The sequence below is a fragment of the Dipodomys merriami genome, unplaced genomic scaffold (genome assembly GCF_024711535.1).
Source record: "Dipodomys merriami isolate MVZ:Mamm:240054 unplaced genomic scaffold, mDipMer1.0.p SCAF_1, whole genome shotgun sequence".
NCBI classification, from domain to species: domain Eukaryota; kingdom Metazoa; phylum Chordata; class Mammalia; order Rodentia; family Heteromyidae; genus Dipodomys; species Dipodomys merriami.
In genome coordinates, this window is record NW_027202270.1 from 127,499,703 (window position 1) to 127,526,097 (window position 26,395).

The window sequence follows — 26,395 nt, forward strand, 5'->3', positions numbered from 1 at the left end:
GAGACTACTGAAAGAAGAACAGGTTTGGAAGAAATATATTTTGGATAGTCTGACTTTGGGACATACTAAAATACGAAATATTGGATTCTAAAAGGGGAGAACAACAGAAGGGACAATGTTCATCAAGATGTATTAACCTGACATGGAATTTTAACCTCTACTTAATATAAAAAATTCTTTCATGGGCCTGGGAAGGTGGCTCAGTGGTAGAGCGCTTGCCTTGCATGCCTGAGGCCCTGGGTTCGATTCCTCAGCACCACATAAGCAGTAGAAAAAAAAAAGCCAGAAGTGGCGCTGTGGCTCAAGTGGTTGAGCTGAAGAGCTGAGGGACAGTGCCCAGGCCCAGAGTTCAGGCCCCACAACCAGACCCAAAAAAAAAAAAAAAAAAAAAAATTCTTTCATGACAATAAAAGACTAAGAAATTACTGGTTCTGGATTTTTAAACATTGCTATAAAGTACACTATAAGTAAAGCTGATGAAATCTGAAAATGAACTATATATAATTAAATGGATTGGGAATGTGGCTTAGTAATAGAGTGCTTGCCTAACATGCATGAAGTCCTGGGTTCAATTCCTCAGTACCACATAAACAGAAAAAGCTCAAAGTGGCCCTGTGGCTCAAGTGGTAGACTGCTAGCCTTAAGAAAAAAAAATCAGGGACAGGGCCCAGGCCCTGAATTCAAACCCCAGGACTGGCAAAAAAAAAAAAGAGAGAGAGAGAAAAAAGATAATTTAAGAACTTTAATTCAGGACATTTATTTTACTTAGTATAGTATTTTTCCCAATATTAAATTTCCTGGTTTTGTAAAAGAATGTCTTTGTTCTTAGGAGATAGTTCTGAACAGGTTATGAGGCCTTGAATTTAACTCTTAATATAGTTCTACCATAATAGTATATATCTGTATACAGAAGAACATGACAAAACATTAACAATTAGTCAATCTCAATGATAGGCATATATATAGGTTTTCTTTACTGTTCATTTGATTTCTGTAGATTTAAACTTTTTCAAAGGAAAAGCAAGAGAAAAAAGTGTTATTTAAATTGCCTTTGAGCCAAAGGTGCATACCCAATTACCTCTTCAATAGCAGCATCTTGTAGCAAAGAACGAATATCTAAACGCATCATGTGACGAGGCGCAGTTTCCCAGTGATCAGCCATCTATTGTGAAATTTAAGAAGTCAAGTTATCTTTGGGAACTATTCAAATAGAACCAAGTAGACATCCATGATAAATTTAACTAACATTGTAATGTGTAACAGGTCAGCTCCAAGAAGAGCTAGACTACTTTTTTCACTCTTATATACAAAGGAAAAGAAATATTTACTAATGGAGATAGAAAAAACATTGTAAAACAAAATGAGATAAAGAAGAGCTTTCTATATGGAAATATAACAATGAAAGCATTTTGTACAGTATATATAATAAAAGAAAGGGAAACAAAAGAGGAGGCCTGGAGCACTTGCCTAGAAAACAAGAGGTCCCTGTTTAAATCTAATAACCATCCATCCACCCTTCCAAAAAAAATTTTCAGGTAACAGTGCTGAGATGAAAAATTTTAATTTTAGGGTACTCCACCATTCTGTTTCTGAAAATCACCTTATTAATTTCTTTAAGCTTTCTTCCATGAATATTTCTTTTGCCACAAGTCTGGTTATCAGCACTCATTTCAGCCAAATATACCTAAGCAACAATTAGTAATGATTAGACAAAGAAATAGAAAACTTGTATGTTAATGAAATGCTTTTAAAAGTTTTTTTTTAAAGGCTGTACCTCAAATCCCTTGGTTTTTGCTGCACTCCAAAACTGGTCAAAATGTCTAACTCTGTCATTGATAGCATCCAGAATGATGAAGGGGAAAAAGCCATCATCCAGAGTCTTTTTGAAAGTTTTGAACATGCTCGTGCGGTAAGTCTCCTCCATCTCTGCTTCATATTCATATTCCATTACCTAAGATGATCCCCCATAAAGAGATCTAGGATTAGTAACTGTAAAGAATCATTCTTCATCTTTGACCTAGTTAGTATCTGCATAGATATGATACTGTAGTCTTTCCTTTATACCAGAGTACCAAAGCTTATGTTCAGAAAACAAGGAAGTCTTCCCAAAAGCCTCATCTTTCTCTGGACACATTATCCTTCAAATACTATTAGTGAATCACATTCAGAAATACCCCATACCTTCTTTTTTACTTTCTTTCCAGAATCTGGATCTTTTTCTTCTTTTTCTACTTCAGTGATAAAGTAATCATCTAGGCTTAAAACTCTGGGTGCAGGTCCTCCAAATTCTACCTCTTTATCCTAAGAACAGTCAAAACAAATTAATGAATATTCACCATTCCCTCTTGTGGCTAAATAATATATTGGTGGTTTTAAAACAAGCAGAGGTAACAATATTTACTAAATAATATATTGGTGGTTTTAAAAGAAGCAGAGGTAACAATATTTATTTAAACTGATCAAGAATTTATATAGGACATCTACCATGGATCCATGGGCCATTAAATGGATCAAGTGAGAGATAGCTATATCAATAACACACGGTTCACCAAGTAACTGACTTATTGGCTTTCCCCTACTCACCCGAATAAGTTTTGCAACATGTGTCTTTCCACTGCCAGGCAATCCTCTCATAATAACAACAATCTGAAACATAATGGGGAAAAATCACTCAGAGATCTTGTTAACAACAACTTATCATTCATAGTAGTGCACAAATCAAACCTTGATACATTTTAAAGAACAGAAATAGGGCTGGGAAGGTGGCTCAGTGGTAGAGTGCTTGCCTCTCATGCATGAGGTCTTGGGTTCCATTCCTCAGTACCACGTAAGCCAGAAGTGGTGCTGTGGCTCAAATGGTAGAGTGCTAGCCTTAAACTGAAGATCTGAGGAACAGTGCGCGCGCGCGCGCACACACACACGCACGCACGCGCAACACACACACACACACGCAACACACACACACACACACACACACACACACACACACACACGGCAAAATTTTATCTGACCATAATAAAGAGAAAATAGTGGAAACTAAGCAATGGGTTCAAGAAGAAATCAAAGCAGAAATCACATTCTAGCACCGGTGGCCCTTGCCTATAATCTTAGCTACTTGGGAGACTGAGACTGAAGAATGCTGTTAGAGACTAGCTCAAGCAAAAAGTTTGAAAGAATACTCTTTCAAATAAGTAACTAGAGGCTGGGAAGGTGGCTCAGTGATAGAGCACTTGCCTTGCATGCATGCCACCCTGGGTTCGATTCCTCAGCACCACATAAGCAGCAGAAAAAAAAAAGGCAGAAGTGATGCTGAGACTCAAGTGGTAGAGCGTTAGCCTTGAGCTGAAGAGCTGAGGGACAGAGCCCAGGCCCAGAGTTCAGGCCCACGACCCGACCCAAAAAAAAAAAAAAAAAAAAAAATTCAAAGAAGTAACTAACTAGGAATCGTGGCATTTGTCTGTCATGCTAGCAATGCAGGAGCCATGATTAAGAGGACTGTGTGGTTCCTGGCCTGCAATCCAATCTACTACTCACCAGGCTAAGATCTGAGAACTAGGCTCAAAGCCAGCCTAGGCAGAATAGTCCTCAAGACCACCTGCAATTACCTCAAGACCACCTGCAATTAATCAACAAAATGCCATAGTGAAGGCATGACTTAGTGGTAAAGGGTCTGGTCTGAGCAAAACAGCCCAGTAAGATTGTGAAACCCTGAGTTCAAACCCTGGTATCAGCACACATAAACTGTCCATTATTCAAGCCAATAAAACTATGCCTTCAATGTAAATATAACTCAGTAAACTTCTCCCACACTTCAGATGATGATTCTGCTCCATGAGCTGGTCCTGGGGAGGGACTAAATGTTCTTGAAACATTCCATTCTCTCCTGCAGTCAACTCTGCAGCTATCTTGAGATCCAAGAAGGGCCAGATTTGCCAGGCATTAATGATTCTTACTGTAACAAGGCCATCAGAGTCAAGCTGATGCCAGAGTCTAAACCAGCCTGATACTGAACTTTTTTTTTTTTTTAAGTAATGTCATTTTTTTTTTTTTTTGGTCAGCCGTGGGGCTTGAACTCTGGGCCTGAGCGCTGACCCTCAGCTCTTCAGCTCAAGGTGAGTGCTCTACCACTTGAGCTACAGCGCCACTTCCGGATATTGAACTATTCTAACTATGCATTTCTCTCCCTGTCCCCAGCTGTCTCTTTATCCAAAGTCCAATGTCTGTATCCCAGAAGATAGCAGAAGATGGGTAAGATAAACTACATATGGCTGTCCTCCTGTGGCATATCTCTGCCATGTAATTTCTTTTCTCTGCTGTATTTTTCTTAATAAGCTTTCATCAAGAGAAAAGAGAGACAAACTGACATACACATATACTCTGAAAAAGAGAGAGAGTGATATCAATGAGACTTTTGGTTTGGATATGGTTTGAGTATGTTACTAAATGTTAGAAACTTGGTCCAGTATGGCAGTATTGAGGTTGTAGAAATTTCATTGGTGGGGAGAGAATAATTAGGGTCATTGGAGTATACTTTTTGCAGACTACTGGATAGCTTCCTTAAGACTGAGTATCATACTATTGAATCTCCAACAGTACAAGATAAATAAACTCTTTTTCCTTGCAAGTGTTCAGTCTCAGGTATTGTAAGATAGCAACAGAAAACAGACTATAGAAAACCAAAAGCTAGCTCTGTGAAAAGACAAAATTTACTGATAAATTATTGCCTAAATTGACTAAAGTAGAGCAGGGTGGAGAGGGATCAAATTATTACATCCAGAAATGAAAAGAATGGGCATTAGGGGCATTACTACCAATTTTACAAATGAATACTATGAGCAACTGTATACCAACAAATAACTTGGATGAAATGGGCAATTTCTAGAAAGTCAAAGAGTACTAAAACTGACTCAAAAAGAAAGACAATAATAGTAATTTTTTTAAAGGCACCCACAGAAAAAGGATCAGGCCCAGATTAAATTGACTGAATTCTACCAAATATTTAAGGAATTAATTCCAATACTTCTAAAAACAAAAACTTTTTTTTTTTTTTTTTTGGTGTTGGTCCTGGGACTTAAACTCAGGGTCTGGGTGCTGTTCCTGAGCTTTTTTTTTTTGGTCAGTCGTGGGGCCTGAACTCTAGGCCTGGGTACTGTCCCTCAGCTCTTCAGTTCAAGGCTAGTGTTCTACTGCTTGAGCCACAGTGCCACTTCTGTCTTTTTCTGCTTACATGGTGCTAAAGAATCGAACTCAGGGACTCATGCATGCAAGGCAAGCACCCTACCACTGAGCCATCTTCCCAGCCCCGTTCCTGAACTGTTTTGTTGAAGGCATGAGCTCTACCACTTGAATAAGAATCTCATGGGACTTTCCTGCCCACAACTGTCTTCATACCATGATCCTCAAATCTCAGCCTTCTGAGTAGGTAGATATAAGGCGTAAGCCACCCACATTGGCCAACCTAACTTATCTTTAGGCTAGTATTGACCTAGTATCAAAACTGAACAAACGCTGGGAATGTGGCTTAGTGTTAGAATGCTTACCTAGCCTACATGAAGCCCTGGGTTCAATTCCTTAGTATCATATAAACAGAAAAAGCGGGAAGTGGTGCTATGACTCAAGTAGTAGAGTGCTAGCCTTGAGCAAAAGAAACTCAGTGACAGTGCCCAGGCTCTGAGTTTAAGCCCAAGGACTGGCAAAAATAAATACTTAAAAAAAAAATAGTAAGCTAAAAAAAACAAAGGGGGCTGGGAAGGTGGATCAGTAGTAGAGTGCTTGCCTTTCATGCCTGAGGCCCTGGGTTCGATTCCCCAGCACCACATAAGCAAAAAGAAAAAAAGCCGGAAGTGGCGCTGTGGCTCAAGTGGTAGAGCGCTAGCCTTGAGCTGAAGAGCTGAGGGTCAGCGGCCAGGCCCAGAGTTCAGGCCCCAAGACCGGACCCCCCCAAAAAAAAACAAAAACAAAAACAAAAAAAACCAAGGGGACTAAAATAGTAAACTATTAATTCTACATATATACAATCAAATATCTGGCTTAAATCTCCAGTGTCAGTTTATTCAAATGAAGTCTAATTATTCTGCAATACAAGATAAACATAAAAGAATGTATACATTGGGAACTCACTAGTAAGTTAAACGCAATGTCTCCTTACTCTTTGTTCAACATACCAAAAAAACAAATATACTTTTCCTCTCTTCAAAATGCAATTAATTAAGATTTCCTGAACTGTTTTTTGTTTTTTTTTGGATCGGTCGTGGGGCTTGAACTCTGGGCTTGGGCACTGTCCCTGCACTCTTCAGCTCAAGATGAGCACTCTACCGCTTGAGCTACAGCGCCACTTCCAGTGTTCTAGTGGTTTATTGGAGATAGTCTCATGGACTTTCCTGCCCAGGCTGGCTTTGAAACCCTGATCCTCAGATCTCAGCCTCCTGAGTAGCTAGGATTACAGGCATGAGCCACCAGTGTCTGGCTCCTGTTTTTAAAAAAGTTTCCAATGTCTTTTTTTGCCAAGAAATTAAGCTCTAACTTCTTTAAGATGGTTTTAGATAGCTAATGAAACTGTATGGTAATTTAGAGATGCTACGATGCCTTGAATCTGATTTTATTTCAATGTTGCAGACAAGAAAGTCAATTCAGCATACTAAAAAGATCTATCATCTTTGAATTTGTAAGAAAACCAATTTTATTGGACTTACTCTTTCAGGTCTGCTCTCTCGGCCTGGTGGTTTCAAAATATCATCCACATTCTTTGATTCAGGCTTCTTCTCAACCCGAGGAGCTGGAGGTGGCTGGTGGCTTAGTGATGGAGCTGGCAGGGGCATTCGCTCCTCTGGGTAAGTTCTTCGTTCTCCTAGAATCCCAGCAGTTGAATAAACTCACAATTTACACATCCATTATCTTACCCTGATCATAATTGACTTTAAGTTTAAAGAAAGTTTATAATAATAATATAAATCTACTGAAATCAAGAAAACAAAAAGATTTAGGCATATTTCAGGAAAACAGGACATTCTGCAAAATATTAACAAAATCAACAAGACAACTGACAAGATACAGAAGAAGAAATTCTTTGCTGGACAATCTCAAGCATCATTGATATTGAGTTCTGTAATTCTGTTTTTCAGTTTTAAGAACCAGAGTCATCAGGAATTTATAGGAATAAATTTGGAAAGTTTAGAAACAAATAGGGAGAAGTTTCTAGTTCAAGTGTAATTTATAGTAATAAAAACTTTTAAAAGGAGATTAGATGTCCAACAATAAAGATCTTATATTTTATTTACTCAATAGAATGTCACAGGATCACTAACAAATGAAAAAACATGTCTGGTATAATTATCAAACAGAACAAGCACAACAGAAACTATCTTGCTTTTTGGGTTTTTTTTGCCGGTAGTTGGGCCTGAACTCTGGGCCTGGGCGCTGTCCCTCAGCTCTTCAGCTCAAGGCTAGCGCTCTACCACTTGAGCCACAGCCCTCCTTCTGGCTTTTTCTGCTTATGTGGTGCTGAGGACTCAAACCCAGGGCTTCATGCATGAAAGGCAAGCACTCTACCACTGAGCCACCTTCCCAGTCCCAGAAACTATCTTTAGGGTTGGGTGTAAAACTCAACAGTATGGCTGTTGCCTATTATGTACAAGGCCTTGAGTTCAATCCTACCTAGAAAAGCAAAAACAAAAACAAAACTCCTGCTGGGCACTGACGACTCACGTCTGTAATCTTAGTTACTCAGGAGGCTGAGATCTGAGGATCGTGGTTCAAAGCCAGCCCAGGCAAGAATGTCCGTGAGATTCTTTGTTTGTTTTGGTTTGGTTTTTGTTTTTGTTTTTTTTGGTTGGTCGTGGGGCTTGAACTCTAGGCCTGGGTACTGTTCCTCAGCTCTTCAGCTGAAGGCAAGTGCTCTACCACTTGAGCCACAGCACCACTTCCAGCACCACTTCCGTGAGATTCTTATCTCCAATAAACAACCAGAAAACCAGAAGTGGCGCTGTGGCTCAAGTGGTAGAGTGCTAGTCTTGAGCTGAAGAGCTGAGGGACAGCGCCCAGGCCGAGTTCAAGCCCCACGATTGACCAAAAACAAACAAACAAAAAAAAACACCACCACCACCAACAAAAACCTCCCTGTATTTATACCTTGATTACAGCTTTATAAATATGTATGAGAAGAGAAAGAGAAGAAATATAAAAAAGCCAAACTATGTTCATGGTCTTAGAGGTAGAGCACTTGCCTCAAGTGTGAGGCTCTGAGTTCAAATACCATACAAAAAAATACAAAATTACAATAGTTGTACTGTGCTGAGATTAGAAATTATTTTGTTCCAAATTGTCCTTAACAATATAAAAATATCTTTTACATAATCACTACATATACACACACATGCTCACACTTTTTTTTGGCAGTACTGGAGTTTGAACTTTGGTCCTCTAGCTTGCTAGGCAGGCGCTCTAATTACTGAACCATGCCTCTAGCCATTTTCCTCCTGGGAATTTTGTGTGTTTCTGTCACCACTGGGGCTTGAACTCAGGGCCTGGGTATTCTGAGCTTTTAAGTTCAAGGTTAGTACTCTACCACTTGAATCACAGCTCCACTTCTGGCTTTTTGGTAGTTAATTGGACATAAAGAGTCCCACAGACTTTCCTGGCTTCAAACTGCTTTTCTCAGATCTCAGCCTTATAGTAGCTAGGATAACAGGCTCAAGCCACCAGCTGACTCTACTGGTAATTTCTGAGATAGAGGTCTTACTTTCTGCGCAAGTGTGGGCCTAGACAAAATTCATCTTTATTAGGATTCTTGGTAGCTAACAGACACTTGCCATCATGACAGCTTTCAATGAAAAGGCATCTTAAGACCTTTACTGCCCAAGCTGGCCTAAAACCTTGATCCCATTAATATCAGCTTCCCAAGTAGCAAGGATTACAGGGGAGAGTAACCAGAACCAGTCCCAATTACACCAATTTTTATAATACTGAGAAAAATCAAGTACATTTTACTCTGCTTAAATCCACAGTTATATGGAAAGCATTTCCCACTGTTAATATTCTTAACATTCTTATAGTTAATAAGACACTATTCTACCTCCAAACATAGATGGGCCTTCATATGCTGGTCGGTCAGACTTCCGGTCATAGGATGGCCTATCAAATCCCCCTCTTCTAGAAGAGGAATGGTCTTTTTTATCTCGATATGATTGAGTCCTAGAAGGTATAAAAGGAAATGCTTTACTAACAACACTATGATCTGCCCAATCCTCTCCATGGGCAGTTACTCTACAGTATTTATTTATATTTTGATTCTGTCTTTTACTTTAGATCTGCCTTTCATGAACATATCTAAAAAGCCCATCAACTGCAAAAATAAGTATTTTGTCTATAATGTCTTCACCTTTATCAATAATACTGTTTTCTTTCCTTTATGGATATTTTCCATTTCCCACTTAATTTTTTGGAATATAAAATAAAATGATGCAAACCTGTACTTTCCTGGAATCTTTGAGAATTTTTTGTTCTTCAATTACATATATGCATGAAAAGAATATCATTTACTAAACTTCCTGTCAATAAACTGACTTTTGCTGAACTTACAGGCACATACCCAGCAAAGATACTTTTTCATAGTATACCTATCATCTCGGGGGCGGCGTTCTCTGTCAAATCGATCTCGTTCATAGTCAATAACACGATCTCGGTCTCGATCTCTATGTGTCTCTCGATCTCTTTTAAAATCCCGATGATCTGCTATGATATTACTCTGACGATCAAAGTAGGGGTCACGATCTCTGTCTCTATCATAGCGATCACGTTGGCCTATATGCTCTACGAAAATTATTTTTAAAAAGTAAAATTTATATCCATGTTCAAAAATCTAAGGAAAAAATACAAATCTAAGAACAAGCATAAATTAAGATCCTACATTCAATTTAAGAGTTTTTAGCTATATTAAAAAGCATAATCTCACTAGAAGGAAAAAAAGTCATATAATAGGCCATAAAATTAAGTTTAAAAATACTCATCTCTCTGGGAATCCTACCTGTCTCAAAGTTTGATCTTTCAGGTAGTGGATCTGGGCGTAGGGTTATTCTTTCTCCATATGGTATCTGTTCAACTTTATTAGTGGACATATCTGATAAATCAAACAGAAATAAAATATAGTTGTACTAGAAAAGCTTAAGAAAACCAAAGCTCAAGTTAATTATTGTAGAATCTAGGCATGGTAGCACATGATTATAATCCTAGCACTCAGGATGCTGAGGTAGGAAGATTAGGAGTTCAAGGTTAATCTGGACTACATAGTATGAGTTATATAGCTGCAGCCCAGGTTAGGCTACAAAAGTGAGACCTTACCTTAAAAGCAAGCAAACAGCAAAAACCTCCTGTACAACTCCAAATACAAGTCCATTGTTATTACTTACCTCGACCATGGCCGTAATCAACTGTCTGCTGTACTGGTGGTGGTTTGGACATTGGTGGCATACCCATAGACATTGGGCCTGGAGGGGGAATGGAAGAGTGAACAGGTGGAGGTGGTAATACTGGAGCAGATGGAATTGGTGCAGTGTCTGACTTAAATTCTGAGTTTAGTCCTTGTTCATCATTTGTATCCCAGAGCCCATAGAAAGAATCTTCATCCCATCGTTCCTGTTCCACAGCTGATGGTGGTGGCTTCATGATTGGAGGAGGAGGCGGTGGGGGAGGAGGAGGAGGCAGAGGTGGAGGTATAGGCACAGGTGGCCTAGTCATAGGAATAGATGATCTTGCTGGTGGAACAGATGGTCTTACAATTGAACCTGGTGGCTTACCCATAGGAAGGGGTGGTCTATAAGACCCTGGAGGCTAGAGAAGAAAGTACATTGCTTAGCAAGCATACTACCGCGTTGTCACAGATTAGTGGAAATTAAAATCTGATTATTAATTCATAAAAAGTAAATTAGACTCATTCAAACTTTAAAACTTTGTGCTTTGAAAGACACCAATAAGCCAGGTAACCAGTAGCTTACACTTGCAATCCTACCTACTCAGGAGGCTGAGATTTGAGGATTGTGATTCCAAGCCAGCCCAGCAGGAAAGTCTGTAACACTCTAATCTCCAGTTAACCACCAAAGAGGTAGAAGTGGAGGTGTGGTTCCAATGGCAAAAGGACAGCCTTGAGCAAAAAAACTAAGAGACAGTGTCCAGGCCTTCAGTTTAAGGTTCAGTACTGGCAAAAAAGACATCAATGGAAAAATGAAAAGACAAATGATAGAGGAGAAAATACACTCAAATCTTCTAACTAACTTGAGTTCAGAAGATATAAAACTCAATAATAAGACATATAACAAAAAAATATATAAGGGCTGAAGATTTCAATATTTCTCTAAAGAAAGCATAAAAGTGACCAAGATGCACATGGAAAGATGCTTTCAATATCATTAGTCATTAAAAACTACAGACTTAAAACCACAATGAGATTTCATTTCATACTCACCAGAATGACAATAATTAACAAGAGACAAAACCAGTCATGATGAGGATATGGATATCCTCAAGCAAATGCAGCAGTGGTACTCACTAGGCACTACATTGAAAATGAATTATACAGCCAGGCGCTGGTGGCTCACGCCTGTAATCCTAGCCACTCAGTTACTTAGGAGGCTGAGATTTGAGGATCATGGTTCAAAGCCAGCCCAGGCAGGAAAGTCTGTGAGACTCTTATCTCAAATAAACAACTAGGAAACCAGAAGAAGCGCTGTGGCTCAAGTGGTAGAGCGCTAGCCTTGAGCTGAAAAGCTGAGGGACAGTGCCCAGGCCCAGAGTTCAAGCCCCACGACTGACAAAAAAAAGTTTAAAAAAAAGAAAAAAGAAAGAAAGAAAATGAACTATACAACTTGTAGGTGGGGATGGGAGAAAAAACTGGGAGACAGCAAGGGAAGGAGTGACATTGTCAAAAAAGAAATGTACTCTTTATATCACCTTTGTAATAACAATTAAGAAATTTTTTTAAAAGAAGGTATTTTAAGACTGAGAGTGAGCAGGGCTGGTGGCTCACGCCTGTAATCCTAGCTACTCAGGAGGCTGAGATCTGAGGATCTCGGTTCAAAGCCAGCCCAGGCAGGAAAGTCTGTGAAACTCTTATCTCCAATAAACAACCAGAAAACTGGAAGTGGCGCTGTAGCTCAAGTGGTAGAGCACTAGCCTTGAGCTGAAGAGCTGAGGGACAGCGCTCAGGCCCAGAGTTCAAGGCCCAAGACCAACCAAAAAAAAAAAAAAAACAGACTGAGAGTGGGACTATAAAATGGTGCCACTGCTTTGGAAAATACTTTTCCAATTTCTCAAGAAGTAGTTAAATATGATATGCCTTGATATCTATCCAAGAAAAACAAAAAAACATGTCCACTCAAAGACTTGCACACAAATACAACAGCATTGTGTCTATCTATTGGTGGATGGATAAACAGAATGTGGTATGTCCATACAATGGATATTATTCGGCAACAAAAAGAAATAAAAAGCACTGATTGATGCTATGTGAGGAACTTGAAAGCAAGTTCACTAAGAACACTGAAAGAAGCTAGGCATAAAAAATACCCCACATATTGAATGATTCCATTTAAGTAAAATGTCCAGGAAGGCAAAACTACAGAGAAATTTGCCAGGGATGAGGAATAAAAATTTACTATAAACTGGCACAAAGACCTTATTTGAATGACATATAAAATTAGGTTATAGTAAAATGTGGCTTACTGAATTTAGTTTTAAAATCACACATAATATGGCAAATCTACAATAACAACTTAAAAAAAAGAACGGGAGAAAAAACAGGGGACCAGTGGCTTATGCCTATAATTCTAGCTATTCAGGAGGCTGAGATTTGATGATCATGGTTTGAAGTCAGCCCAGGCAGGAAATTCTTTGAGACTCTTATTAATAATTAGCCACTAAAAAGCAAGAAGTGGAGCTCTGAAGGGGTAGAGCACTAGCTATGAGCACCAAAAGGACAGCACTTGAGTCCTGAGTTCAAGCCCCAGTATTAACATCAAAACAAAGCAAACTAAAAAACCGAAGGGGGAGGGGAATGGGTTTAACACTATTATCTCTTCCAGGAAGGTACTGCACTCTCTTTCATCTCTGACTTTATTTAGAGTCAAATATCATAGGCCCACACCAAACCTACTCAATTTTGTTGTTTTTGTTTTTTTGGGGGGGTCTGGTTATGGGGTCTGAACTCTGGGCCTGGGCGCTGTCCCTCAGCTCTTCAGCTCAAGGCTAGCGCTCTACCACTTGAGCCACAGCACCCTTCCCGCTTTTTTTCTTTTTGCTTATGTGGTGCTGAGGAATCGAACCTAGGGCCTCTGGCATGCAAGACAAGCGCTCTGCCACTAAGGCACCTTCCCAGCCCCAAACCTACTCAATTTTGGTGGGTATAGTCCTGCTATACATTTTAGGTAAAACAACCACAGTATGGGAAGGATGTGGGAAGAAAATGGTGATGGTAGATAGGAATAGTGAGAAGATGGTTAACAGGTACAGGAACATGTAGCTAGACAGGGGAAGTGTCTAATATTCTGACACAGCAGAGTAACTAGGGCAACAATTTTTTGTGTATATGTGATACTAGGGTTTGAATTCAGGGCTTACTTTGTATTTTGATAGGTGCCATGTCTTCAGGCCTAGATGACAACTATTAAATGAAATAGTTCAAAACAGTTAGGGGGACTTGGATATTCTTGTTTTTGTGTTTGTTAGTACCAGGGCTTGAATTCAGGGTCTAGGTGCTGTCCCTTAGCTTTTTCACTCAAGGTGGGTGATGCTCTACCATTTGAGACACAGCTCCATGTCCATGTTTTTGCTGATTAACTGGAGATAAGAGTCTTATGGATTTTACTGCCTAGGGTAGCTTTGAACCTTAATCCTCAGATCTCAGGCTCCTGAGTATGTAGGATTACTGGTGCCTGGCTTGTATATTCTTTTTCTACCAGTTGTGTGCCTTAAATTTGAGGCCTAAGTACTGTTCCTGAGCTTTTTCACTCAAGGCTAGTGTTCTACCACTTTGAGCTACAGCTGCACTTCTGGTTTTCTGATGGTAATTAGAGAGAGAGTCTCATGGACTTTTCTACCCAGCCTGACTTTCAGCTATGATCCCAGATCTCAGCCTCTTGAGTAGCTACGAGGACAGGCATGAGCCACCAGGGCCCAAAATGTACTTTCTTTTTTTCTTTTTTTTTTTTTTTGGGGGGGGTCCGGTCGTGGGGCCTGAACTCTGGGCCTGGGCGCTGTCCCTTAGCTCTTCAGCTCAAGGCTAGTACTCTACCACTTGAGCCACAGCGCCACTTCCGGCTTTTTTTTTCTGCTTATGTGGTGCTGAGGAATCGAACCCAGGGCCTCATGCATTCAAGGCAATCGCTCTACCACTGAGCCACCTTCCCAGCCCTCTCTTCTTTTTTTTGGTGCCAGTCCTGGGGTTTGAACTCAGGGCCTAGATATTGTCCATGAACCTTGGCTCAAGGCTAGCACTCTACTACTTGAGCCACAGAATTACTTCTGGCCTTTTCTGAGTAGTTTACTGGAAATAAGCACCTCACAAACTTTCCTATGCTGGCTGGCTTCAAACCATAATCCTCAGATTTCAGCCTCCTGAGTAGTTAGGATTATAGGCAGGACTGTATATTCTTAATACAAAGAAGTTATAAATATCTGAAGTGACAACTATGACAATTACTCTGATCTGATCATTAAGTATTATATACCTGTGTTAAATGTCATGACACACTCCATAAAGATATAACAACTATGTATCGATTAAAATGATAAAATATATTAAAAACACAAAGTACAAAGTCTCTATGAGCCAGGCACTCAGAGAGGCTAAGGCAAAAGAATCAAGAGTTTGAGGTCAGCATGAGTAAAATAACCAGACTCTGTCTCAAAACCACTGCACGGAAACAATTACATCTACCAAAAATATTAATAGATGATGGCTACAAGATGGTATAAACTACTTACAAGATTTCTGGATTTTTTTTTTTTTAATGCCAGTACTATGGTTTAAACTTAGGACACTGTGTTACTCGGCTTTTCCGCACATAGATGAGCCACACCATACTTCTTACTTTTTGCTGTTTAAGTGGAGATAATCTCTCAGATTTATTTGCCTGCTCTGACTGGCTCTGAATCTCCATCCTCAGATCTCAACCTCCTCTTTCACTAGGTTTATAGGTGTGCATTTACACCTCAGTTAGGAATCATTTTTAAAGTACCTTTCTTCTTTATTTTTGGTCAACCAAGGTCTCTGGCTGCCACCATATCATAAGGATTGTTAATAGAAACAACTTTATTTGGAAAGAATGGCAATGTCCTATTCTTTGACTAAAGTTTCACAGTCAGAATTTAAAATTACTCTTATTATCTAAAATAGGAATCTGATACAATGAAATTCATTAAAAAGTTATAATACTAAAGTGGAAATTAGAACCAAATTACCTAACAAAATAGAATTGTTCGATAAATTATTATGAAGCAAAAATAATATAGCATGTACCAATAATGGAAAATGTTTATAACTTGCTAAATGAATAATGCAGAAATGTAGATTTATAATCTAGAGCTTCTGCCATTTGCCAAGAGACACAAAGATGAAAAGATGCAGTTTTTATCCTGTTGGCTTGGTTTACAAGGTAACCTGACAAGAAAACAGACAACCAAAATACGCTATGGTAAAGCCTATGACAGGGATCAGTACAAGATGCTATGGAGGTAGTAGCTATGAAGGTAATATTCAGGTGAAGAGAAAATAGTAGAAATGAGTTCTAAAAGACAAACAAGAATTACTCAGTTGGAGGAGTGATGTGGGAATAAAGAAAAGAAGCTTTAAATACAGACAATCACATGCACATACAAAGGCATGAAGAAGTATAAGAGTCTGGTATTCGCAGAATTAAATACCTCCATGTGAAGGAAGAATTGAGCACAAGCAATGTTAATAAGAGCTGAGACCAAGCTGGGTACCTGCAGGTGAGGATTAAGGTTCAAAGCCACCCCAGACAGGAAAATCCATGAGACTCCTTATCTCTAATAAACCACTCAGAAAAAGTCAGAAGTGGTGATGTGACTCAAGTGGTATAGTAATAGTCTTGAACACAAAGAGGCTTAGGGGTAGTGCCCAGGTCCTGAATTCAAACCCTGGGAATGGCCAAAAAAAAAAAGGAAAAAAAAGACCTGAGGCCAGCACAGGACAAAACATAAAAAGCCCATGCAAAAGCCTGAAAGCAATGAGAATATATTGAGTAATTTTAAAGCCAGGGAGCAACATGGTGATATTTATGGTTTATTTTGACCAAAAATCATATCTATGCTGCTTGAATTGGAGTTAGGCAGAATTTAAAATACAAGGATTGCCATATAATTGTAACTCCTCAGCACCATATAAGCAAAAAGAAAAAAGCCAAGCCGGGCGCTGGTGGCTCACGCCTATAATCCTAGCTACTCAGGAGGCTGAGATCTGAGGATCGCGGTTCAAAGCCAGCCCGGGCAGGAGAGACCATGAGACTCCTATCTCCAATAAACCACCAGAAAACCGGAAGTGGTGCTGTAGCTCAAGTGGTAGAGCGCTCGCCTTGAGCTGAAGAGCTGAGGGACAGCACCCAGGCCCAGAGTTCAAGCCCCACGACCGACAAAAAAAAAAAAAAAAAAGGGGGTACATGAGCCAGGTGCCGGTGGCTCACGCCTGTAATCCTAGCTACTCAGGAGGATGAGATCTGAGGATTGCGGTTCAAAGCCAGCCCAGGCAGGAAAGTCCATGAAACTTATCTCCAATAAACCACCAGAAAACCGGAAGTGGCGCTGTAGCTTAAGTGGTAGAGCGCTAGCCTTGAGCTGAAGAGCTGAGGGACAGCGCTCAGGCCCAGAGTTCAAGCCCCATGACCAACCAAAAAAAAGGAGGAGGTACATGTTTTGCATATAAATTATACCTCAAAATCTGATTTTAAAAAAATCACTGTTGCTGGGGAGCAGTGGCTTATGCCTGTAATCCTAGCATATGGTAAGATGACTGCATATGGAAGGTAGGACAGAGCAAAGACATAGGGCTGACTTTCAAATTTTAATAATGTGACTGGGTCATGATGAAAAAAGAACAACTCAGTATGAGGAATTATCATGAGGTACGTTTTTGAACACACTGAATTTGACAGGAGACATGACCATAGATAGAAACTTTGTAGGTAGATGGTTATATACAAAAGTCAGAAAACATGTTCTAGATAGCCAACAACATCTTAATAGTCACTAATATCTACAACTTGTATGAGTGTTATGTTTTAGATAAGCATGGATGAGTACATTGAGAAATGAAGAGTTAATTTGATGAAATATTTCAATAGTGGATTTTTGTCCTTCATTTTATTAGTTGCATTATAACCTTTTTTTAAAAGCCTATTACTGGCTTAACAGTAAAATAGTAAACAACTAAATAAAGCAAAAGCCTCAAAGCAAAACAACGGGAGGACTTAATCACTCAACTCTTTAACATAAATATCACTTTTGCTATTAACAGTATGGGGAATGTTTTGAGATATGATGTTGCATTCCTGTGCCCAATCTAAAAAGGGAGGAAGCAGTACAGTAAGACTTACAGTTAGCCCTGCAACAATGAAAAATAAAGAGCATTTGAACAAAAAATTAACAAAAAAACTTTATAAACATGAAAACATGAAGCCATGTACAATTCAGGTATACTTAGCCTACTTATCAAAACCAGAGGAAAAGGGGAATTTCTGCCACACTTGAACATACTTAAAGAAACTCAAAGGAAAATTGCGAAAAGCTTTTACTTTTAAAAAAATTTATATTTTTACAGTGGTAATTTTTTTTTTTTTTTGCCAGTCCTGGAGCTTGAACTCAGGGCCCGGGCACTGTCCCTGAGCTGCTTTTTTGCTCAAGGCTAGCACTCTACCCATAGCGCCACTTCTGGCTTTTTTTGTTTATGTGGTACTAAGGAATCGAACCCGGGGCTTCATGCATGCTAGGAAAGCAGTCTACCACTAGGTCACATTTCCAGACTGTTACTGTAATTTTTTAAAAATCCGATAACAAAACAGAAAACATTTCATTTTCTGAACACACATTTTCCCATACCGGATACATCCCTTGTCTTGATGTATTCTGCAATCTTGAGTCCTGAGGTGGTAGATGGTCAGCCAACTGTAGCTCAGACCCAAAGTCTTTCATCTTTTGAAGCTGTTCTTTCTGTTCCCTGTAAACAAATGAAACTGCCATTGTACTTAAATCCTGTTTATACCATGCCTAAATGACAATTAATATCAATTTTTTAAAAAGGACTAAAAACTTTGTCCTAAAACCTTCTGCAGTAACTACAAAGCACATCTAAGGTAACAATCTCTTGCTTTTGAATAGCTAACATCAGTCATATAAGACTATAAATAACTATCAATTATTAGTGTTGTTCAAGGACAGTTTCTACAACCTGCCTCAATAGTTTATTCTAATATATTATCTACTTGTCCTGTTTTTCTTTCATCCAACCAAAAGTTCTTTTGTCATTTTTTAAAAACAGTATGATTTAGTCCTGTTACAAAATAGTGGCCTATAAGTAAAACATAGCTTAAGAAGGTTTTTTCACTTGGCTTTCACGTAAGTTTTTAAATTTTGAATGACTTGCCATTATTTATAAAAGTAAATATTTCACACATATAAATTCAAACTTTGAAGAGCTTGGGAACACTAGGTCTACATACCCACACACTGAGCAGAGTAATGATTTCAGTCTACCATAAACCTCCCCTATTTCACTGAGTTCTACCTGGCCCACTTTCACCAATTTGTCACCTGTACATGGTCTCTGCTGTAGATGGTAAGAATAATTATCAGTCTATACCTTTAAAAACAATCTTTCATAATCCTGAATATTAGTTATGTAATAACCTTTTGGGTTTTTTAAGTCCCTAGTTAATTCTTTTTACTTTCCCTTACAATGTTTGCCTTAAACATATTCAACACCCACCACAACTGCTCTGGACAACTGCTCTTTTACAGTTTTATTCTAAGGGTTTTTGGTGTTTTTTTTTTATTTTTTTAAACAGTGTAGTAACCCAAATGGACACAAAGATTATTGTCTGCCTCATTAAATATTCCTTCAGCTATTCCTAGACTCTATCCAGATACAACATAACCTAATAGCATTCAACCATGTTATTACCCATCACTCCACATAGTTTAATTTTTATGTTGCCTAAAAAGAGCTTAAAAAAAGAAGAAAATGAAGAAGAAGCAGCTTTTATTCAGTATTACTATGCAAAACAATAGTAGATGAAAAAACAAATTTTTAAAAAGGAAAGGAAAGAAATTTTGGTAGTTTAGCAGCACCAATTAGTTTGGTCTTCTCCATAAAAGCAAACTTTAGAGTCAGACAGACTGAATTCAAATTCTGGGTCTGCTACTTAATAGCCAAGTGGGTCTTAGTATCATCTGCGAAGTGGGAACTATACTACTTATTTTTATAGGCTTTAGACATAAGGATTTGAGATAGGATGATTAAGATTATGAACACTGGATTGGCCATTAGCAAAGTGCCCAGCACAGAGTAGAAGTGAATTAAAGTTAACTACAATTTAATGAATAGGCAAATGTTTTATGGTATGCTTTCACATAATCTTCATGAGTAATCTGAGAAAAATAAAAACTGTAGACACCTTATGGTTTAAGTAGCCAGAGAAAATGATTTTGCTGCCTGGTTTTTCATTTTTTCTTTCTTTTTTCGGTCCGGTCCGGTCGTGGGGCCTGAACTCTGGCCTGGGCGCTGTCCCTCAGCTCTTCAGCTCAAGGCTAGCGCTCTACCACTTGTGAGCCACAGTGCCACTTCCGGCTTTTTTTTCCTGCTTATGTGGTGCTGAGGAATCGAACTCAGGGCCTCATGCATGTAAGGCAAGAGCTCTACCACTGAGCCACCTTCCCAGCCCATGGTTTTTCATTTTTTCTACAGTAATCTTGCCATATTATATTTTCTTTTAGTGCTAACATTTCAGATATAAGTTTAATTGGTGTAATAAATATACAAATGGCCAGAATTTTAATAAATCAAATACAATGTATTTGACTCTATCAAACACTAATCATTATTCTCTCAAGCTTACTTTATGACTCCTAAATTCCTCCTTCATGATATAGTTGGTTTAAGGATTAAATGAGTTATTGTATACTGTACAGAGTACTTAGTACAATTCCTTGAACAGTTATGCATGCAATAAATGTTAGCTGTGTTATCATTGCTACTACATGGTAAACACTACATAGATACCTATATACAGTTGATTGAGGAGATCCAAATTCTATTCTCAGTCTCACAAAGAAAACATTCTAGTTAGTGAAAGATAAAATATCTCAAAAAGAAAGTATTGACAGACAAATCTGAAGACATTTCCAGGTAAATCACTCTTCAAGAGAGAAAAACAAAGCACTTTCCAATTATAGCAAAGGTTAGTGAATATGAAGACTACCATCTCTACAACAAACTATTCAACTGTAAAAATGAAGTTACACATGAGCCCTGTGAAATCCAGTCCTAAAAAGCCAAAGTTTAACACTTGAACCATGCACAGGCAAGGCATGCCAACAACACACCTACAGAGGCCAAGAACTGCAATCAATTTGCACATCTCAGAGATTCAATTTTAGCACAGTTCCTAAATACCCATCCTAACTCTGAAACAGCACAGAATGACCAGAAATATAAATTGAAAGTATGTGATAAAAAATGAAGTAAAATATTCTATTTAAATATATCACATCATTTTAAAAAGAGCAGTCTGGTTTGGACTAAAAGAAATGATCTTAAGGAGTGAACTTACCGAAGCATTTTCAGTTCTTGTGCAGCTTTCAATATGATTTCGTGCTGCCTCTGACTGAGAACCATTACCCCTCCAAGGCCTTGGTCAGAGTCTAAGTTTGCATCGGACCCCATCATTTCAGAGGAATGATGTGAGGAGGGCATATGTTCCGCCATGGGGGAATGTCTATCCACATCAGATGGGTACCATCTGTCTGACAACCGTTCTCTTTCCCAGTCCATTCTTTCAGGAACATAATCTCGCTTTTCCCGCCATGTATCTCCTCTTTCTGGATACTCTCGAATCCTCAACTCACCCCTATCACGGAAATCTCGGTCATACCCATGGTCTCGATTTCTTTCTTCTCTCCATCTATCATCCCGATATCTATCCAAAGGTGGAAGAGGTGGGAGGGGTGGTAAAGGCGGAAGAGATGGAATATCCCGTTCACGAAACTGTGATTCTTGTTCATCCAGTGGTCTCCCATAATCTCTGTCCCACTCATTATCCAAATTTCTATCATACATATCCATGGGTCTTCCAATTCGATCCACATCCCTGTCCAAGTCCCTATCCATTTGGTTACTATAGTTCTCATCCATATCCTGATCTCTTTCCCAATCATCCCACCAGGGACCTCGCCTCTCTCCATCATGAGACCTAGATGGTGGAGCTGAGAATCTGTCATCTCTGCTATATGGATCTACCACATCATCTTGATAGTCACGTTCACAGTCTCTCCAGTATCTCTCTCTATCCCAGTCATCAAGTCTTTCTCTTTCCATTGGAGGATTTCTACCATCTATTGGGAACTCCTCATGTCCTCTTTCCTCTCCATGATTCCATGGAGCCCGAGGAGGCTCATCTCGGTGATATGGATATAGTTTCTCCCCTCCATCTCCTGGTTCTTGTCTGAATGGACCTCTGTCACGACTAAAATCTGTTCTTCCCTGCCCCTTTTCCCGACTGCCAGGCCCCCGGGGTAGTCCCCTCTCTCTGCTCCCAGCTCTTCTGGGTGGTACTCTTTCCCTACTCCCAGCCCTTCGAGGAGGTCCTCTCTCCTGACTGCTGGTCCTCCGAGGTGGTCCTCTTTCCCGACTGCCGGCTCTACCTCTATCCTGGCTGCCTTGTAGACCACCTGGCACTTTCTCACGACTGCTTCCCAGTCTCACTAACCCTCTGTCCCGGCTTCCTTCTCCTCGGCTCATCTTCTCTCGGCTGTCCTCTCTTCTACCCATCATTTTATCACGAAAGTCTTCTTGCTTGACTAACCCTGGGCCTCGACTGATTGCCTGGCCACGACCTCTGTTTACTAGTCCTTTATCCCGGGTGTCCTCCATTCTGCTTTGACCAGGACCTCTGCTGCTTCTATTGCCTTCTAATCTATCTCTGTTATCTGGCTGCGGCAGCCCTTTATCTTGGTTGTTTTCTGAATGGGACAGGTCAATACCCAAAGGTTTAAAATCATTATCTGCAGTTAATGATGATGATGTTGCTACTGCTGCTCCTCCCTCCATGCCCCCTGCTTTTGAGGGAAAAGTAGATTGAGTAGGTACAGGTTTATTTGCAAGGGATATAGGCTGAGTAACAGCTTGGGCTTTGTCCATTTGAGTCTCCAAACTTTGAGAATTCTGGTCCCAATTAGAGGGCTCTATGGACCCTTCCGAGACTTCGTTTTTAGGTGGCTCTTGTTGAGAGTCGCTTAGATTCTCATTTGACTGAGCCGCCTTGGCATCCTTTACATCTGCAGCAATGGAAAATGCAGCTGATTGCATTTTAAAATTCTTCTGCTGGTTACTACTGGTGTCTGCTAATGGTTCTTTGTTTCGTGAAAGAGGCTCTGCTTGTGACTTAGGTTGCTGCTGATGTTGCTGTCCAAAAGTTGGTTTGGGGCCTTTCCACTGTGGTCCACTCTGTCGAGGACTTAGGGATGTATTGGGGGTAATATAAAATTGAGATGCCGGCCCCCGGGGAATCATTCCCCATTTGCCTTTAGTGCCCTCTGCTGGGTGACCTTCATATCTGGGTCTTGGCCCATCGGGGCGATTTCCTTCAAAACGAGGCCCTTTGGGTCTCGGTCCTTCACACCTTGACCCTAAATCCTCAAATCTTCGAGGACCATCAAATCTACAAGTAAAACAAAAGATATTACTCAAGACAGTAAAGCAGAAAAAAAATTCTCCATGTAAGAATACTTAAGGCACTCTTGCCTTAGAATTTGTTTGTAACAATGACTCTTCCAGTCATTAAACAAATCCCATGTCATCTATATCTTAGAACAGCATGTTAAGGCGGCAGTGCTTGGAGGTCTTAGGACTAGCTTTGGAAGTCACATCAGTATTATCTAATCCACTTAAACACATCTCATGCAGCAAGTCACTCATCTACAGAATGGTTAAAAAGCAATTAAAAATATCATGCTTTGGTATACAGAAAACTCATTTCAGATGAAAAATTAACAAATCCATAACTATGAGTATTTTTAGAATTAAATTATAACTAAAAACTAAGCATGAAACAATTAGCAAGAAAGTAGAAGATAATTGTAAATATTGTAGGGCTAGCACTGCCATCTTCATTATTGACAAAAGCTTTTAAAAATACAGCCAATGCTAAAAGAGTGCTCTGACATTTTTAAAAGTCTGGACAGAGATTTTTTGCTATGGACCCAACTCATTCACTGAATAAATATTTAGTACACATCCCCCCCATCACACTATATAACATCTATATCACTAATATTACTTATTACATATATAGTAATATATTACTATGTACTACAGACATATAGTGCTTATTTATGATCAGATGGAGAGTATCCAAGTGCAAATAGAGCACACCAAAAGTACAAAAAGGGCAGAAGAGGAAAGAGTGGTCAAATTTTATCCAGGTGAGAAGAGCACCGTCCAATAAAGGCTCTATACAATCAATAAGTGATGTTTCAATTGAGTCTTAAAAGACAAGTTCTGAGAATGGGCTGTTGGAAAATGTTGCAGATGAAGGGGGAAAAAACCCCAGCAGATCTTAGGCTAAGGAAATAATATGAAGAAAGTAATAATATGAGAAAAGTACATTCCAGGATAGAATGTCTAGAATCACAGATAGTTTAGCATTGTTTAATTAAGCCAAGAGGAGAAAAAGCCAAGAGAGCTGAGAAAGGGGGAGGAGCAAAGAAAGAGGGAGGAGTGAAAAGACCACAAGTTAAGAAATAAGACGAAGAAAGCTAGGCATTGTTAGCTTATACCTATAATCCTATCTTCTTGGGAGAATGAGACTGAGAAGACTGTGCTTCAAGGCCAGCCTGTGTTAAAAACATCATAAAACTTCTCAACCAGTAATTGGGCACAGGGATGTGTACCTGTTATCTGAGCTCCATGGCAGGCTGAAATTGAGAGTGAAAGTTCTAGACCAGCCCAGACAGAAAAGTCCATGAAACTCAATCTCAACAGAAGAAGCTGGGTATGCCAGTCATCTCAGTTGTAGCAGGAAGTGAACTGGGATGATCACAGTCCAGGTTCCTGCCTAGTTAAGCACTACCTTGTTTCAAAAATAACTAATGAGCCAGGCACTAGTGGCTCACACCTGTAATCCTAGCGACTCAGGAGGCTGAGATCTGACGATCGCAGTTCAAAAGGCTGTGAAACTCTTATCTCCAATAAACCACCAGAAAATCTGAAGTGGCACTGTGGCTCAAGTGGTAGAGCGCTAGCCTTGAGCTGAAGAGCTGAGGGACAGCACCCAGGCCCAGAGTTCAGGCCCCATGACTGATAATAAATAACTAATGCATAAAAAGGCAGAAGAGCCAGGTGCTAGTGTTTCACACTTATAATCCTAATACTTAGGAGGTTGAGATCTGAGGGTTGAAGTTCAGAGCAAGGCAGGGCAGACAAATTGAAAGACCATCATTTCCAATTAATTAGCAGAGACGTAGTTCAAGTCGTAGAGGGTCAGCTGTGAGGGGGGGAAAAAAAAAGAGTCTCATTGTTCAAGTCCCAGTCCCAGTTCAAAAGGGGTGAGGGAGATGGAAAATGTGGCTCAGAAGTAGAGAACCTGCTAGGCACCGGTGGCTCACACCTGTAATCCTAGCTCCTCAGGAGGCTGAGATCTGAGGGTCTCGGCTCAAAGCCAGCCTGAGCAGTAAAGTCCATGAGACTCTTACCTCCAATTAACTACCAGAAAACCAGAAGTGACACTGTGGCTCAAGATGTAGAGTGCTCCCCTCGAGCTCAGGGACAGTGAACAGGCCTGGAGTTCAAGCCCCACAACTGGAAGAGAGAGAGAGAGACAGACAGACAGAGACAGAGACAGACAGAGACAGAGACAGAGACAGAGACAGAGACAGAGACAGAGACAGAGGGGCCAAGAGGCAGACAATTACCTGTGTTCAGAAAGACCTGCCTTTTGTAGCCAAAACTACTAGGGATTGGCTACACAAGGTATATAATACCCATTCTCCTTTTTTCTACATAATAGAACCTCTATTTTTAGACAAAATGGTTTCCACACAGCAGTTCTTCCTCTCCTTCTTTTGTGGCTAAAACTTGTCAGCCAAGTTCTGGCCAATGGGCTGAGAGTGAACATGTTTCATACGTGCCTCTAGGTTGCTCTTGTAAAGGGCAGGGCACAACCTCTTTACCTTTTTCTTTTTCATACTGGCTCTGACATAGGATGAAGCTCCCTGGACCACGTAAACAAGAGCTATATACTAAGAAATGGAGAGATAACCAATCAGAAGAAGGTTGGGTTGCTGATCCATCATATAAATCAAGAGAGAATAAATTTCTAACTTGATGAAGCCATCTGCCTTTTGAGCACTATTACATTAATTCAGCCAGTTAAGGAGTATGAAAATACTATGTAAGCAATTAAGGCCACTAAATTATGGTCCAACTTTTAAAAGTTTTCTTAAAAAAAATAACATATATATTAAAATATATATACCAAACCTTGAGCTAACATCACATTAAATAGAGGAAACAAAAATCATTTCCCCCAAAGTCAAGAATGAGACAATCATGTCCATGTTCAGTATGCTACTAGAATCCTATAGCCATACCAATAAGGTAAGTGAAAGGTACTGAAACAGGAATGGAAGAAGTCAAATTACCCCTATTTGCACATGATACTATCTTAGATCCTACAGATGCTACACCAAAACACTTGATCTGATCAATATCTTTGGAAATATAGCAAGCAGTATATATAAACAATATCTATAAGTCAGTAATTTTATATGTTAATAATGAATACCTTAAGAAATGAGGATAACAATTCCATTCACAACAGCTTCAAAAATTTTAAGATATCTATGTATTAAGTTAATCAAGCAAGTAAAAGACCTCAACAAAGAAAACTGCAACCTTAAAAGAGCCTGGCACTAATGGCCTGTTACTAGAAAAACAAAACAAACAAAAGAATCCACTACCTTTTAGAAAGAAATTGAAGATAACATCAGAAGATTGAAAGCCCTTCCATGCTCATGGATTGGCAAAGTCAGTACCATGAAAATAGCCATCCTGCCAAGAGTAATCTACAGATTCAAAGCCATATAATACTGAAGTCTAAATGTCATTCTTCATAGAAATAGA

At 39.5% G+C, this 26,395-nt stretch overlaps 1 protein-coding gene across 3 annotated transcripts in view; it reads right to left on the reverse strand.

Moving 5' to 3' along the window:
- Positions 1 to 26,395, reverse strand: part of Ylpm1 (YLP motif containing 1) — an 81,155-nt gene that overhangs the window by 20,673 nt on the left and 34,087 nt on the right. For 2 of the 3 annotated variants that reach the window (XR_011373537.1, XM_070029965.1), the window contains exons 5-16: positions 20,829 to 22,934; positions 18,088 to 18,217; positions 10,404 to 10,824; positions 10,022 to 10,114; positions 9,615 to 9,807; positions 9,071 to 9,189; positions 6,693 to 6,847; positions 2,584 to 2,646; positions 2,182 to 2,301; positions 1,775 to 1,951; positions 1,601 to 1,684; positions 1,079 to 1,162 (exon numbers count right to left, since the gene is read on the reverse strand). Coding sequence is in view for 2 of the 3 variants with exons in the window: in XM_070029965.1 (XP_069886066.1) it covers positions 1,079 to 1,162; positions 1,601 to 1,684; positions 1,775 to 1,951; positions 2,182 to 2,301; positions 2,584 to 2,646; positions 6,693 to 6,847; positions 9,071 to 9,189; positions 9,615 to 9,807; positions 10,022 to 10,114; positions 10,404 to 10,824; positions 18,088 to 18,217; positions 20,829 to 22,934 (3,745 nt within the window). In the remaining variant the exon portion in view is untranslated. The remainder of the gene's footprint in view (positions 1 to 1,078; positions 1,163 to 1,600; positions 1,685 to 1,774; positions 1,952 to 2,181; positions 2,302 to 2,583; positions 2,647 to 6,692; positions 6,848 to 9,070; positions 9,190 to 9,614; positions 9,808 to 10,021; positions 10,115 to 10,403; positions 10,825 to 18,087; positions 18,218 to 20,828; positions 22,935 to 26,395) is intronic. The other variant, XM_070029975.1, reaches the window with a different exon arrangement.